The 17527-nt window shown below is 36.7% G+C and overlaps 2 protein-coding genes across 3 annotated transcripts; one reads left to right on the top strand and one right to left on the bottom strand.

Moving 5' to 3' along the window:
- Positions 1-1384: 1384 nt before the first annotated feature.
- Positions 1385-9113, bottom strand: MCEE (methylmalonyl-CoA epimerase). 2 transcript variants are annotated; one of them, XM_084293204.1, is made up of 3 exons: positions 7648-8320; positions 5063-5403; positions 1385-2141 (listed from the first exon to the last, which is right to left on the bottom strand). In XM_084293204.1, the coding sequence occupies exons 2-3, from the start codon at positions 5369-5371 to the stop codon at positions 1989-1991; spliced, it is 462 nt and encodes a 153-aa protein (XP_084149330.1). In that variant the 5' UTR covers positions 5372-5403; positions 7648-8320; the 3' UTR covers positions 1385-1988. The 2 variants fall into 2 exon arrangements, with proteins under 2 accessions (XP_084149330.1, XP_084149329.1); XM_084293203.1 differs by lacking the exon at positions 7648-8320 and adding an exon at positions 9061-9113 and having other exon boundaries at positions 1386-2141.
- Positions 9114-9132: 19 nt separating this feature from the next.
- MPHOSPH10 (M-phase phosphoprotein 10) lies at positions 9133-16793 on the top strand. The gene is made up of 11 exons (XM_084293202.1): positions 9133-9227; positions 9729-10383; positions 11189-11337; positions 11780-11951; positions 12208-12349; positions 12835-12902; positions 13625-13762; positions 13991-14101; positions 14329-14436; positions 14930-15160; positions 16534-16793. Exons 1-11 carry the CDS (start codon positions 9151-9153, stop codon positions 16681-16683), a joined length of 2001 nt encoding a protein of 666 aa, XP_084149328.1. The 5' UTR covers positions 9133-9150; the 3' UTR covers positions 16684-16793.
- The last annotated feature ends 734 nt before the right edge of the window (positions 16794-17527 follow it).

Here is a 17527-nt window from a genome sequence, read left to right on the forward strand (position 1 = left end):
AACGCCAATGCAGTCAGTCAGGAAATTGCTGGTAACTAGCTAAAAGCATTACAAGTCTCTGTCTGCTAATGAGATGGGGAGCAAAATGAGACAAGTAGACTTAAGTATTGTTCACTAGAATCTCCATTCTCTAGTACTGCATCAAGCTATTACTCTTAAGTGGTACTTTTAATATATCATACACAAAATTCCATCTCCTTCAGTTGGACAAAGAAATGAAACATTAACCTAGGGACCACCCTGTTTTCTGTGTCACCAAACAGCGTTAGGCTTACAGACTTCTGTTCAATTATCTTGACGTAACCAGTGATGCTTCCCAACATCCTCTGCTAGTATTGCAGTGGTTTTGGTAGCAGAATGTCTCCTAGAATGGTAGAATCGTATTTCAGGAATATCAAATCATCCTTATTTTCCATCATGAGCCTTAGGATTTCTAAATTCTAACAATTTACAATTAATATCATAAACTATCCTTTAAATAGTGATTTGTTCAAATACAAGAACCATGCAGAAGACTATTTTCCCTACAACATGGCAGAGGAAGTATTTGTTTTGAGTACAAAAAAAAATATATATATATATCCCTAACTTTGCAGGGTTTGTTTCAGAAGAAAATTTCGTAAGGAAGCATCAATGTCTTGAAAGCCCTTTAAAATCTCATATCAACCTTATACTTGTGGTTTGTTGCAGCAAACAGGGCACAACACAAATAATCCCATTTCCATTAAGTAAAAAATCTCTTAGACTAAAATGAGCTTGTTTCAGATCAAACCAAAACTATTCACAGTACGTGCAAGGATGCAAGAAAGTATAAAATATGGATTGTGGTTTAGCCAGTAAAAATAATGATTTTAAGGATTATGAAAAATTATGAGAGAAACAGCAAATCTTCAATTTCTACGTCTGACATTATCAAAGCAAGCTTATAAAAGAAAACACCAGGACAAACGCTGCTTGTTTAACATATACAAATAAAGTGAAGTTTGTCCAAATCAACAAACTGTGACTACAGTCTATCAGAAACATAATTATGTTGGCATGCTGTTCTCTGATGTGAGGACAGTGTACATAAGCAAGACTTCCATGTCTTGTGCTTTCCAATGATTTTGTAAGAAAATTGGAAAACAGTATTTATAAATATTGTTGCACAGAAAAGCAATATTTATAAAGCAAGTGAAAAGATTCTCACTATTTGTTCAGGTCTCTCCCAAATATCTTCTAATGAATAAAGCTTGAAAAAAAAGTATTCAATAACTGACCACAAAAAAAATAAATAAATAAAATAAAAATGCAAGAAGCATCTTATAGTCTGAAAACTATTTCAGTCAAATAATTTATCAGACACTTTTCTTCCCATCACCTGCATATGCACAGAGTTCGTTAAACAACTAACTGATGATTTATGCAGTGTAACTTCCTCAGCAGTGATTGTTATGGCAAGGCAAAAGTTATTTAATGATTGCAGATGCCCATACAATAAGATACAAATTTGTTTATTGCATGAACCAGTCAATCAATGTGAAGCACAGGCAGTGAATGGTGAAAACAGAAAGTGCAATGTTCCTTTTCCTTTCAATTCTAAAGGGAATATCTAAGCTATATTGTTGTCACTGAGAAGTGGGTCTCTGCTCTGAAATGTAGAACAAAATAATGTGGCATGACCTAGAAACTGTACAGTTTCTGTGGTTACAGAGGTAAAACCATGCTGCAAGCATGAGGCAATAGAACAAAATAACTGTTACATATGCAACTTAGCTCATGCATTCATCTCTAGAATCAAAGAGAATTCAAGAAATGTCAACACATTAATTCTGAAAATCAGACCAACAACAACAAAAAAATCTTCAGAGTATTTTAGTGCTCAAAAGCTGTACTTAATCCACAGGAACTGCAGTGAATCTGTAAAGATTGAATAGTACATCAATATTCCCAGCACCAGATCAGTAACTTCACAACTCATTTATTGTCTTATATATGAATATTACAGCTCAGGCTTGTTCAAGTTCCACAAGGACTCCATGGCAATCTTTAGGGTGAAGAAAAATCACGGGTTTGCCATGTGCACCTATTTTTGGCTCTTCACTCAGTATTCGAATCTTTTTTTTCTTCAGTTCTGCCATAGCTGCGTTTATGTCATCAACCTTATGAAAGAAAAATATAGTTTACACAAACTGACACATTAAATTGTATTATGCACATTCTACATTTAGGAGCAATAATACAAATCCTTACTAAATTGTTATTTCTAAGTCCTAATATAATTGTGAAAATCAATTAAATTCTGAAATCGTTTTTAAAATCTAGTCTTAACAATAAAAATCCTACAGAAGTTTGCGTTTGTTACTTGAAGATTTTATAAAGTACCGTTTCAGTAAATTCTAGTATATATTTAAGAATTTATTAGATTAAATTTCATCATGCACTAAGTCCATTGATTTATGTTGTTACTTTATAAGGACTCTATAGATAATCTAAACTCTGTATTGCTATTAATAAGATCGTATTACTTTCAAAATATCATTAACTAAAGAAGAATGCCTCCCTGTCTAATTGATGACAGAACACTGACTCATTAGATGCTGCTGAAGAGGGAGGGCAATGGGCAGAAGGTAAAAAGAAAAAGCCTACCAGATTTATACATACTACTTCTGAGTAAGTTAAACTTTATGATGTTTCCTGACAAAAACCTTGGAATTACCAGAAACGTCCCCAGACTATGACCTAGTTTTCTTATTGAACTTAATTATAATAATAGCATTTAACATTAAATTTCAGTAGAGTTTCCTGCAGTAAAACATAATTAACAAAAAAATGTCTTTGCTGTATTGTGTGATCTTAAGTCTCATGTCATGTCATCAGATGGTTTGGATACAAACCTTAAATGCATCCATCCTTTGAAATAATGAAATTAGCCCTCAGTCTAGCAAAGCCAATAGTCATTAACCTAAAAAGATGTAGAATTAAAATAATAGCATTGCTGTTTTTCCAGACTGAGGTGTCTGGACGTAACTCAGTGAATAAACATACATAATGAATTTTACGGAAGATATCTAGCCTTAACTTGGAGGAACAGACTTCGGTTAATTCGTACTCATTTGCTGCAGTTTTGTTCACGATAATTCAGAAGTCACTACAGTTCTTCCTGCACGTGACTACCAGCCAGCAAAAAAGTAAAACCAAATGACTGTCAAGCATTATCTAAAAGAAGACAGCAAAGTGTCAGAAGTGTGCCATGCCTCCCTCCAGGTTGCTTCCCCAAGCAGAAAAGCTACCACAGCTGCTGCTCCTGTCCTGCAGAGATGGCCAGAAGAGGAACTGTGTCTGGGCTCAGATGGAATGAACTGTATCCCCAGGGAAGAAGTGAGAGCAAACTGTGGAAAGTCTGTGGTTGTATCTACATGTATATTAAGAGACTATCAGGCCTGGATTTCTCCCTTACCCTATCAGTTCTCCACCATGCTTTTTGTCACAGATACTGAGTGATATGGCTTGATATGGCACAGATATGGCTTGTCTGGCATTATTTAATTTCTTCTAAAAATGCTTATTTTGTCCAAAGCAAATTCCCTATCAACACACCTTTCTAAATTTTTTCTTTGAATAATAAGACAGAAGGAAGAACAGAAAGGTATTTTAATAAACTCATCAGACTTCTTCTACAGTATGGAAAAATATTTTTAAAATTAATCTTTTTGCAATACAATTGTTCAAGGAAAGGTATTTCTACAAAATATTTTAAAATTTCAAACGAACAATCAATTGAGACTGATTTATTTTTTTTTTTTAGCTTTTCTGAAAGGTATTTTTGCTCAACTTCAGAGGAGGACATACCTAGAAATGGTAGGATTTTCCATTCTGAGGGGAATGGGAAACTGAGGGAGGAGGCATTAACTTCTTTTTGATTGACTATGGTAGCAACCAAATCCATTTTCAGTACCGCATAAACAGCAGCTCAACAACAGAAGGTTTTCTTTCCATGTGAATTGTTTGGTAACTTTCCATTTGAATTTACACGGAGACCACTAACATAGTTGACTTAGGACAATCTTTTTCTGAACTTACATTTATTTTGCTTAGAGAATCTAATAGTCTCAGGACTTCACTTAGGAAAATCTGGCTGCAGGTAGCACTAGCTCACGCGTTTAATCAAAATTATCTGCTAGATTATGACTCCTGGCTTACTTGGCCTTACTGTATACTTGACTTATTGTATACAGTTGTCCAACATGGGATCATTAGCATGTCCCATTCTTCTGTTTTCATAATTAACAGTATGGCTTCACTTGACAGTCATCTGTGGTTTGTCTGCAACAAGAAAGATTGTATTTCATACAAAACAGATCTACATAGAACAGCTTCAGCTGGTAACAGATATTTCTTGAAAATTCTTTGAAGGGGTTACATATTCTTGAAACTCTTGAGAGCTCTGAACTCTTTTTGCTTAGAACTACCTACATCTTCCTGATCTCGTCTGTCTAAGTGCCACTGGTCTCACAGAAGGCTTGAGGACTTTTTTTGGTTTTCCTGTAAATCACTTCTTTATTCTACACTCCCCATTTCCAACGTTCAGTTTCACATTTCTGTAACAGCAGCCTAGCAATTCTATTTGGGGTCAATTTAAACAGAATTAATTTTCTATTCTTGAACACCTGCACATACTCAAACTTAATGTAGGAAAAATTGCAATGCCTGTGCCTATGCAAAATTTCTCAATTTTCAATGAAAGTACGCAAATGCAAACACTGGTCTTGATAGATGAAATCTGAAAACAATTTCACTCACATCAGTAATCCCATTACTTTTTATTTATAACTCTTTATATGAAATAATAAAGTTTGCAAGACTCAAATATGGAAAACATTGAAAACATTTATTATAGGCAGCAATGTGGAATTTTGCATCTAACATCTACACTAAAACATGGGTATAATCCTCTTATACAAGTGAAACTTTCACAGATATGACAGCCTTATAAATATGTTTTTTACACAGGTCAATCCTATGAAAAAAATATTAATTTACTATCCATTGTCTTGCTATACGATACGTTATGTTAAAATACCTCAATGCAGATATGATGCATTCCTCCAGTCTTGTTCTTTTGCAGAAAACTTGTAATGGGACTTTTCTCTCCTAAAGGGTGTAGAAGTTCCAGCTTTGTATTTCCCAGCTCCACAAAAACAGTGTAGACACCATGTTCAGGCAGAGCAACCGTCTCGCTCACCTGTGCTCCTAACACATCTTTATACAAGGACTGAGCTTTCTCCAAATCAGGCACTGCAATTGCTACATGATTAAGTCGGCCCAGTTTCCACAAAGAGCTTGGAATGTTTTGAGAAACTGAATGCGATGATGCTAAAGTTCGTATCATAAGAGCTGAAGTCTGCAATCTGGTAAGAAGCCCTGAAAAAAAAAAAAAAGAATAGCACCAATATAATGCTTCTGAGAAATTAACAGTATCTGCTCTTTCCCCTTTTAATGAGGCCTATGTAAGTCCTGTGTCATAAGCACACTAGTGTGGAAAGCTAAAGGTAAAAAAAAAGTGTTGTAAATGCTTATATCTGTCTGTTAAAAATTGGAATACATGGCCAAACATAACAGTCAACTGCATAATGTACTTAAATGTTGTTTCTGAATTTTTCAAAGCTTCTTATAAAATAGAGAAAGAAACAAGGACATGTCCATACATATGGAAATTATAACAAACAACAAACAAACAAAACCAATGACAGAAGTAACTGATATTGCACGATCCAAGAGAAAGATAAAAGACTTGAGCTCTTAGCTGTCAGAACTATAGCAAGAAAAGAAATGTCATCTTGTGTTTGAGGCTTAAGGGATGCTAACTCTACTGATTTCTGATTTTTTCTCTGAAGAATTAAGTCTTCAGCCACTCTTATTTTTCATGTGCTGTACAGGTCATATACTTAGTTTCAAGATGCTTAGAAATATTTCAGTTCTAAGTACTGTGAATAATACCACATTCTACTGACCAATAACAATTTAGCTTATCCTTAAAAGGTTAAAATCGTATTTCCTTTTTTAATGCAACTAGTGCCACTGATTTCAGCATGACTTACAAAAGAGAAAGATTATGATTTGTCTCATCATAAAATAAACGATAATGAAAAAAAAAATACTGGATGACAATATGGCACAAAGGCAAGGGCTAACATCTAGATGTTGACAAAAGATGGAACAGTCTTGGAGAAACTTGGGGCCATAAAAAACTTAGATGTCTATTGAACTCTTCACAGACTGTTCTGACAAGACGGTTCTGACCTTTGCACTATCTGTCATATTTCTGTGCTGCCCACAGTTAGTTCTAAAGTTGCTTGATTTTTAAAAAGTCAGGAAAAAAAAAAAAAAAAAAAGAGTAAAATTAGGATAATTACAAATAAAAATGAATCTATCCAAGTAGTACACTTTGGAAAGATAGGGGGGGGGACGACTGCGGTCTTATCAATTGTGTCTCACACCACAATTAGAATTAAATGAAAGGGTATATTGATAAAGGCAGCATTTGAATTTCATGCTGATTTGCTTTAGGCCATGTCGGAGTTCCCAATGCCTCAAGGCCAAGCTGGAGGCATCTCAGCATTCTGGAAGTCTTTGATGCATTCTTAGCTTTAAATTCACAAATGTGCCATTTTGCTAAGCGATTGTGCCAGGGAGGCACTGAAATTTTGGATGCTTTCCAAGACACTTAGGATAACTTGGCTTACATTTTTCAGGCTCTCTGTACTCTGGAAAGTTAGTAATACCTGTAAGGTTAGCAGTAGCTGTAATTAATCATCTGGTTTGACTGTGGGAAACACAACTACCATTTAACTGGAAGGCTACAGCTGTCAGTTTATTTTTCTTCACAAAGAATGATACAGCACTGATAGATATACGTGCATGTGTTTATGTGTAAGCTTTAAAATTACAACATGAAATTCACATAATTTCGAATACTACCATGAGAGTAAGTGTACTCAACATCTTTTGAAAATATTAAATCAACAGCCTACATTAAGAGCTTTCATAAACCTGCTCACTTCTCCAAGGAACTGCTCTGGTGTATTTCTTGCCAGCCTTTCACACAGTACATCCTGTCATCACTTTCATCGCAGCCAGAAGTTCTGGAAAATTCTTTTTTACTTTTGTTACCTTTAGGCTATAATAGTGACAGTATTGCAACTGAATATTTCAAAGCTTTTTACATATTAAAAAAAATTCACTAGCAACTTCACAGCAGAAAAATTCTTGTTTTTCCAATGTCTCCGCTGAATCTATTCAGTAGATACAGTTGCTGTCTAAATGGAACTGTGTCAGGGGTGAACAAAGCAGTTGCCTGAGGAAGCAATACTTTGCAGTGCTCTGTAATATACAAAACAAGAAACATGCAGTATCTAGTTGGCATAATTAGCAGCACGGATAAATAACTAGACTAGAGTTTGACCAGATCACCGAAGTAAATAATGCATTAAAAAAAAAAAAGTCAAATGTTTTATCCATCTACCCAGGATCAGTAGCTGTTTGCTGGCATTAATACTTAAGGCCTGATCCAATTATTGGTGAAGCAAGAGAAACTCTTTCACTTAGAGAAAGTCAGTATTTACCAAAAGAGCAAAACACTGTGAAAGGACTGCTTAATACACTTACATTTTTGACGTTTTCTATAGCACGTTTGTTCTTTTGTCCCTGCTTCCAAATATTAACATCCCGTGACTGAGTGGAAATGCTAGTAATGTAGATTTTCAAGTAATCTTTACAGATGGGAATGGGCAAAATTTTTCTCAATCATCTTTATATCTCCTGTAATCATCTGTAATTCTTGTTGTACCTCACAGCGGGCAAAAGATTACATGGCTATTATAATTTATTCTGTATTACGTCTATTTTCAAGTAAATTGACATTTGACACAAATAAGATAGACTGCCACTCGGCTATTACTGAAGCAATGGCAAAAGAAATAGAAAAAATTAATTTTGTTGGGTTCAGCTCAAGAAACATTTGATTTTTTGCAGTGTTTCCAGGAAAGGTAAGAGTGACGAAGTAAAGAATAATCCTAAAATTCTTGTAAAGTCAAAGATACTCATATGGCAGTATTTTTTATGTGTCTCTCCATATCTTCCCCCTAAGGTGGTAGGACTGTATTTTTCTGGTGATGATGTAGGGACAGAGAACTCTAGAGTTTGTTGTTTTTTTTTTTATAAACTTTTTATCTAAGAAGACTTGTGAATTTATTCTAGCTGTAGTCATATGTATGTAGAGCTTTAATTTTAAACACATAAATATCAGTATGAATTGGCTGAGAATAAACAAAAGACACTTGTGTGTGTGTGTTGTTGTTTTTTTTTTTTCCTGGCATTATACAGATTAGTAACAATATAGTTACTGTAATTCTACTTCTATTAATATAATTCTAATCTTTACTCATCTTCATGTTTCTGGTCTCATTTTTGTGCTATGAAGTAGCACACTCAATGATCAAAAGCTGACCCTGAAATGAGAAAGAAAGCTTTTTAGCAGCTTCAGATTGGAATTCATGTTTCAGGAAAGAAACAGTGTGAGTTATGCATATATCACAAAACCAGTCCTTTGTTCAGGTAAATGTTGTGGCTAAACTCTTTAATCACAAAACATTCATCCAGTAGCTTACAGAATTACGCAATTAATTCTGAACTTTCTCTAATGCTAAAAAATAGACATTCTCTGAAGTCTATTTTATTATATGTCTTCTGAAGCCAATGGACACTGTGACTGAAGTTATCTGTCCAAGTATCTGTCCTGTTTGAAAAACTTTTGCATGCTGCCCAAAGGCACCCATGCAGTTTTTCTACACCTAGTATACACTCATCATTTGCCCCTACTGTTTTTGTTGTTGTTTCGCCTTGTTTTTGCAAAGAGATAATTTTTCACATGCTGACAACCAAGTCAGAATGTTTCTAGGTATTTTGTCCTTCAGAGAAGATTCATCGGACCTTGTTCTCACAAATTATCGCTATCTTCACACCGTCCCCCCCGAGCGCCTCACAGCCCCGCACCCCCCCCCCCGCCCGGCCGCGCGTTACCGGCCGCCGCCCGCCGCCAGCCGGCCGCCATTTTGCCGCTCGCCGCCTCCCGGCCGCAGGGGGCGCCCTGACGGCGCGGGGCGGGGCAAGATGGCGGCGCGCAGCGGGCTGGAGGCCGCGCTCAGGGTGGCGGGCGCCGCCGCCGCGCGGCCCGAGCAGTTCCTGAGGTACCGCCGGCGGCCGCGGCGCTGCGGGAGAGGGCGAGGGCCCGGGGGGCTCCTGGCGGCGCACGGAGCCCACCTGAAGCGCCGTGTGGGCGGCGGGGCTGCCGGCTGCCGGGAGCGAGGGGTCTGCGTGTGCGCCGGCTGCGCTGCGGGGCCGGGACCGGCCGGGAGGGAGGGAGGGAACGCCCGAGCGAAGGCTTGCGATAGTCGTGATAATCGCGTGGGTGTCCCGGGGGTGCGGGCGGGGGGAAGCTGAAAGGCTTAAAAATGGTGAGGCGTCTGCTGCTGGGAGCGCTCGGTAGCGGCGCTCAGCCACGTGGGGAGTTGCGCAAAAGCTGTGAGTGTTGGGAGGTGCCGGCAGGGAGCTGCAGGGGGACCATGCGGGTACCTTACTGGAGCTGGGAATGAAGGAAAGCTAGCTAACTCCGGAAAAAAAAAAATAAAATAAAAAAATGTAACTGTTGTGCTTTTTAAAGCTTTAACTTTTTTCTCCTCCTCTTCTAGTGTACAAGATGGGCTGGCTGCTGAGTTCAGAGCGTTAACAAAGACTCTATACGACTTAAATAAAGCTCTGGGAAGCAGTATAGTTCGTGGGAGTCCTCTAAAAGAGCTGGTGATAGAAAACTTTGATGAAGAACAGATTTGGCAACAACTAGAGCTCCAGAATAATGCAATTCTTGACTTTTTCAAGAAATCTGTTGCAAGGGATGCCAACGATAAAGATCTTTGCCTTGTCTCAGACCAGGAAGATGATGGCTCTGATGCAGAGGCTAGCAGTGATAATGAATTGGAAGACGTAATGGAAGCAGAAACTGAACAGGAGAGTGTCTCTACAAAACAAGAAACTAAAGCTAAAGAAAAGCAAAGTAAACCCAAAGAAGCCATAACGCAGAAATACAGTGATGAGGATTCTGATGTTGACTTTGATATTGATGCACTAGAAGAACAAACTAAAATAGCAAAGGAAACAACGTTGAAAAAAAAAGGAAGAAAATCTGTAGTGGATGACAAGTTCTTCAAGCTGGCTGAGATGGAAGCTTTTTTAGAGCACGCAGAGAAGGAAAATAGGGAGAGGGAGGAGGAGGAAGACGATATCAACTACTTTGAGGAAATCATCTCGGATGATGAGGAGGAGGAGTCTGAAGAAACTAAAGTCAAAGTAAGAAGATAGTAAACTATCTGAACTCTTTTATTTAAATCAAGATCTGATATCTGTTAGGTTTACTCTAAATTGTTGAGCTCACAGGAGAAACTGCCAAGTTAAAATGATTGGAAAACTAACAATTGCTGTTAATATTTGATGTTAAGTATCTGGTAGCAAAATGCACCAATGCAAAAGTACATACTGTCTTCCCATTCCAGTCTCTGTTTAGATGGATTTTAGGTTTTTGCATGGATTAAGGACTTGGTGGTCATGTCGTAAGAAATACGAGACCTTGCAGAATATGTGATCCAGCTTAGCAAGAAAGCTGTGTTGCTCAACATTGATGTCTCATGATTGGGGATCCCTAAGGTGACTGATGCAGAGCAAAGGTTGTTTGGCTACTTCTTTTTACAGGGACAGGGCTTTGTAACTCAAATTTTGCAAGTTGCCGAGTACTTGTTTCAAAAACTAATCTTTTCTTACTTAAAGTTGCCAGAGATTCTTGCTTGCAAGAACTCTGCCCAGGGCGTAAGGAAGGACGTACGCATACCAGTGAATAATCAGAAAAAATCATTGCTCTCTGACTTCAGCACGTGTTGAAGTTAGAAATGAATTTAAGTGGCAGAATGCCCTGAGTACTTGTAAAAGAGGCTAATTTTACAGAGATGCTCTGCCCCAGGTTAATGCTTCAGTAAACTGAACTGCTATTACACAAGTCGTGCTGTTCCCCAGATGTTAGCCTTTCAGAGGCAGGCTGCTCTTAGACTTCTGTCATCCTAACTGCTTTTTCGTTTTTTTGTTTTCCCTGTCACCTTCTTAGTCAGTTAAAAGTTCTAGAGACCTGACATACAAAGACTTCTTTGATCCTGTTGATGACAATGATGACTTAGTAGCTAATGGTGTTGAAGATGATCAGGAAGAGGAAGCAGACAGTGCTATTGAAAAGGAGAATGAAGAAAGCATGTCTGAGTAAGTATTAGCATTATTTGCAGTTAAATGTCTTTATAATTTTACACTGAAGAGTGGCAGTGTTCAAGTAGAAAATAAATTGTGAATTCCAGGTTCGCTTTAGTCATGGTTTGTCATTTTCTGTTATCTGTTGTATGTTCATGGATTGCATTGTTATCTTAGTCAAAAAGTAGTTTATTTACTTGCTTTCGTAGTGTTGTTTCTTGGGATTTATTTCAGTAAAAGATTTAATAGCTATAACTTCAGCTTTTAAAGGTTATTTTTTGATGTATAGAAGTTTCCACAGTGTCTTTGTCTTTAGACTTCAATGAAAGTCTATTGCAGTTCTTAACTATCGGTTAGTTGTAACAGGTAAAGTTGTAATGGCTGAAATATCTTCAAGCACAAATGTTAGTGGCTTTTTAACCTTTACTTCATTTTAAATTGTATTTTAATTTTACAGGGTGGAGGATATTAATGAGATGATTGAGAATGTGAGAGGTAAAAAGGCATCTTCAAAAGTTACTTTTAGATTGCCAGATGACAGTGAAACTGAAGACGGTACTGACATGCAATTGGAGAAGGGCATCGATCCCGGTGAAATAAAGTCATCTTTTGAAAAGAGACAGGAAAAGGTAATTGTTTTATCATTTTGCTAATACTTTTAAACAGTGACCAATGTTTTATAATAATTGTGTACATGGCATACATGAAGGGACTTCTTAAACTTAATAAAAATAAAGTAGTTTATCAGATATGCGTATGCAATTACGTATCCTTACATTACATGAGGAGGATTTGGAAGCACCTGAAATGGCTATGGATTTCTTGCCTTGAGTTTACTTGTGAACTGTTTTAAACTTCTTAGGAAATTGTTTTTGTTTTTTTCAGTTGAGTGAAAAAATAAAAAGTTTAGAAGAAGAGTTGTTAGAAGAGAAACCTTGGCAGCTTAAAGGAGAAGTGACTGGACAAAAGCGACCGGAAAATAGCCTTTTGGAGGAAACAATACTCTTTGATCATGCAGTCCGAATGGGTAAGTATTGAGGGAGGGCTTTCTTGAGAGTATATTGCCGTACCAAGTTGGATTGCCTTGCCTGTGAGCATGATGACAACACCCATGACTTGAGAGCAGGGTAACAAAAATACTAGTTAAACTTCTCAGCACATCTTTGAGGCAGTGCATTTTTGTTGTGGAAATTACAGGAAGCTATAGTCTTCTTGGTTCACTTGGTTGAATTTACCTGAAAGTTCATTAATTCAGTGGCAGTTTTAGTCACTTACAAGGCATACATAACATCATTCTCTTTCCCATTTTCATTTCTCTCCAAGGTAGTGGAAGAAAACGTTATTTGCTTGACTTCATCAATCTCTAGGTCAAGAAAAAATTTCAACTACTACATATTTGTTGAGGCTTTACTTTGTTTTTCTTTTTTTTTTTTTTTTTAATTTCTTTTTGATTCCTCGGAGCAAAAAGTGTTTCTTGCTGGAGAAACATTAATCTTTTCTTCTTCTTTTCAGCTCCTGTGATCACAGAGGAAACTACTTTTCAGCTTGAAGATATCATTAAACAGAGAATATTGGATGAGGTTAATATCTTGCTTGCTCTTCTCCATTTTTCCATTTTGTTCCTTGATTTTATTCACAGGGCACATTCTAAGAAAGTTTAAACTCTTAACATGTTAGGTATAGAGTTTTCTTGATTAATTTCTGCAACTGGATGTTTCATTTTGCCTTAATGAATGGGGCTTCAGAGTCATAATCTTTTTTTTTTTTTTTTTTTTTTTTTTAAGTATGTGTTATAAGCTAGGTTTTGATTTTCTTCAAACTAAAGATTATTTACAGATAAAGAGGAGTAACTATAAGGAGTTCCTCTGGAATATAATGCCAGTCTCACTTTTTTTCTGTGATCCTAGTTGTGTAGTTCTTTATGCATCCTAAATGCTAATCAAAGCTTAAATGTGTAAAATTTTTCTTCAAAGTCACTGATAAAAGACTTGTATCTCACAATTTGTTGAGGCTTACTGTTTGCTAAACAAATAAGTAAAATTACATAATGGAAGAGTATCTAAGGAAATTACACATTTGCAATTAATTATACTATTTTTGCCCTGATTCACTGAAAATATGTACACAAGCTTGAGTATGTGTCTTCTATTCTTCAAATTAAAGTGTGAACTTTCTGAGTTCCTGGGGAAGCCACACACATGAGTTAGTTAAAATGTCAGATAAGTAATGTTCTAAATAAGCTGTAGCAACTAACACATTTAGTCTGTAGTTGTATTTGGTTGTTAATTTATGACTTTCTCAGGCATGGGACGATGTAGAACCGAAAGAAAAACCAAAAGAGGATGCCTTTGAATACAAGAAGCGCATCACTTTGGACCATGAAAAAAGTAAACTGAGTCTTGCTGAGATCTATGAGCAAGAATACTTGAAACTTCACCAGGTAACACAAACAATGCCTTTCCTATTGCTTTGAAGTTTGCATCACATAAGCATATATATTCACTTGTATGCTACTAGGTGTTTTCAGCTTTATGGAATTACTTCAGACTTCCTCTGAGTGTTCATGTGGCATGTGGAATGGCTCTGAATTGCATACTGTGTTAGCAGTCTTGCTAAAGTGAAATTGCTTTATGAGTGGTATTGCATTAACATTACATTATTAATCTAGCAAAAAACTGAAGAGGAAGAAAATCCTGAACACAAAGAAATTCAGGAAATGATGGATTCTCTCTTCCTGCAACTGGATGCACTTTGTAATTTCCACTTCACACCCAAACCAGTAAGTAGTTCAGTTTCAAAGTTACTCTTTTCCTTTATTTTCTTTGAAACTGGAGAATTTTCATTTCCCAAGTATATTTTGAGTAAACATTGAACTTGTACTTCTTTTGTATTAAATGCACTATAACTGTCTCTAAATATAACCAAATATTTAGCGTGTTCAGTTACACGTAAACTCCATTCCTTTGAGATGGTGTACTTAGTGCTGAATATTTTTTTTATTTCTAGCCTGTGCCAGAAGTGAAAATAGTCTCAAACCTGCCAGCTATCACTATGGAAGAAGTAGCACCTGTTGCTGTTAGTGACGCTGCTCTCTTAGCACCAGAGGAGATCAAGGTAAAACCAAACAAAAACCAAAACCCAACCAAATAACACACAAACAAACAGAAAAATCAAGGATCTGTATTCACAACAGAAGGGTGTAGTGGATGCCAGATCAGTGGGAGGATTTTGCTACCCCATCCACTCAAGGTTACTTACCTCATGAACCTCCATGCCTAGCGTTTTAAAAACTCTTAAACTCTTCCCACTCCTTCCAGTTATTTATCAGACCATGCTAGGTCATGATACTAACTTACAGATGGTTTTTATTCTTGACTTGTGATGGTAATTGTTTTTACCGTTATATAGCTGGGTAGAAGGGGAAGTTAAACAGCAATAGACTGTCAATTGTACAGACACTACTACCAGCTTCTGGCTGTTTTCAGTCTATGCCTTAATGTGTCAGACACCTGAAATAATGGAAACGCTTAAGACAGGCTTAAATACTCACTAAAACTCACTAAAGTGAGTTTTCTTTTGCATGCTTATATATTTTTTTTCTCTTTAGGAAAAGAACAAAGCTGGTGATGTAAAAACAGACGCAGAAAAGACTTCCACAGACAAAAAACGAGAGCGAAGAAAGAAAAAGCTTCGTAAACGTATAAAGCTAAGGGAAAAGGAGAAACGTCAAAAGCTTCTTGAAAAGAAGAAATCGGAGCAAGGCATAAAACTCAGCAAAAAAGCTGCTGCAGCAAAATTGAAAAAGCTTACAAAAGAAGGCAAAGCAACGCTGCTCAAGGTAATGCTGTCTCGAGTAGTCCTGTTTAACTTAATTTTCTTTAGCTGATGAGCTCTAAAATCCCAGGGGTAGATAACGTTTAACACAGTTAGAAGAAAGGATTTGCTTCTCTCCTATCCCTCTAGGCATAACTACACCTCCTACCACCCCCTCAGAAATTCTTGTACTAAGTAGTGTATCTGCTTGCCTACACAAACCTTGATACCTTATTTATGTTTGAGTAAATATAAAAAATAAAACTGCTGGAAAGGAAGAGGTAGGAAGTAGACATGGAAAGGATGTATTTTTTTTTCCTCCCCCTTTTTTTTCCTTGTATTCTTTTGAGCTGCAATTTTGGAAGTACCAGTCTAATATGTGCATGGAACTAAATGCAAAGTAGTGTTGAATGTCTTTTTTTACTCCTGATTTTGCTGATTACCCTATGAATGTGATGTCAGGAGAGCAGCCTGAAAAAACACAGCTCTGAGTTGTGCTCTGTATTGACCTCCTTTTTATAATGCATATTCATGTAGATGTTACTACTTGAATTATGAATAAATCATGCTTAATTGGTTGTTGGAACCTGCAGAAGCTTATTCAGGGTGAGATATACTGAATGAGAAGATTAATCTTGGATGTGTAGATAATCTTTAGATAAGGAAAAACATGAACTGTATGATACAATTACTTTATATCATAGTACTCTCACAGAACAAATGATTGTTTGTGTTAGGTACTACTTTTTATTTCAAAGTTCAGAAGGTGGTGTTCCTGCAAATACTAGAACTCAGTCTCTTATTTCCTGTGTTTGAACTGTCCCACTTGACTAAATGGGACTGACTACTTGCATGTATAACTGAAAATGAGGTTTCTACTTAGGTCTCTGTAAGCTTTGAGTAACCAAACTTCAAACTATAATGTTCCTGTTGGCTTTTTTACATTTTGTGGAGCTTTGTTTATAATCCTATCAGATTGATCTTGTGCTTTGCATGCTATAAAAAAGTAAATTTATATTCTACCTGCGATGCCTTATAAATTAAATTTTTTTAAATGTCTGAAATTCTGGTGTATTGGAAAATAACTTCATTACTTTTAAACCACTTCTGTTTACCTTTTCAAAAGACCAACAAAATACAAAACATAAGTTCAGTAATTGTAGTTTATTATGCAGTTGTAGCTCACATGCCTTAGTTCACTACTATGCCAAATCAGGACTAGAAAGGAAGCTTAATCTTTAGCCGGAATGACATAAGAATCTGCTGAAAAGAGATGACTCTCTGAAAATTAATTAGTACTTACATATGATATTTGACTTTTAAAAGAAATGATAAATAATATAGTGGTACTGTCTGTATGTTTCTTGGTGTTAAAACAAATATTGGTTCCATTGACAGGATGAAGGAAAAGACAAGGCCTTGAAATCATCCCAAGCCTTCTTTTCTCAGTTACAAGACCAAGTGAAAATGCAAGTCAAAGATGCAACCAAATTAAAGAAGAAACAAAAGAAGCAGAAAGAAGTCTCTGTCCATAAACTTAAATTGTAATTTAAGTTTAATACATGCTCTGTCTTGTATTTATTAAAATGTTTCTACTTTAATGTTGCATTGGAATAAATGCTGGGTTTTATACAAAATTAAAATGTTCTGTGAACCTCTATGGTGTTATTCCCTATTTTTTTTTCTTCCTACTGTTGAACTCCTTGATCGTCTCATTCTAAGAAGATATATATATATATGTATTTTTCTTACATAGGGCATGTAGATAAAGCAATGTGTGATGTGGCTGTATGTTCTTCAAACTATAGCCATAGTGTCTTTATGTAGTTGTTTATATAGCATAGGAGTATGCATTTATTAAAACTTAAATTTCCAAACTGTAGTGTAAGGATACAGTTTATCTTCTAAAGTTAATGCACACATGTTCTAAGATTAAAAATGTAACCCTCTTACTTTGGGGTGTAAGAGATTTCATGAACAGCTTGACTATAACTTTTCTTGTCAGCCTTGATGACATCCACTTAAAAACAGAGCAAAGAAGTGATTAATATTTCCTCAATTGGCGTTGGCATACATCTTTGATAGACATCTCCTTTCTTTAACGTATTTTATTGCCTTTTTAACATTGCCCTGCTCCTCTAGGAGCAGGTTCCTCAGCGCAGGAAGCAGCTGAGGGCCGTGAGGCAGAGCAGCCAGCAGTAACTCAGTAAGCAGGCGCTGTTTAACTGGGAGCGTTATTCCCAGAGTAGCAGTATTTCAGGATTTCTTTCCCTTCGGTGACTGAACAGGGCTGTGGAAGGCCCAAATTTCCAGCGGGAGGTGTGATTTTAACGCCTGTTGGCCTGAGGGGGCCGCTGTGCGCTCCGCGCTCGGCTCCCCAGGCCTGCCGCCG

This window comes from Netta rufina (assembly GCF_964035555.1).
Source record: "Netta rufina genome assembly, chromosome: 11".
NCBI classification, from domain to species: Eukaryota; Metazoa; Chordata; class Aves; order Anseriformes; family Anatidae; genus Netta; species Netta rufina.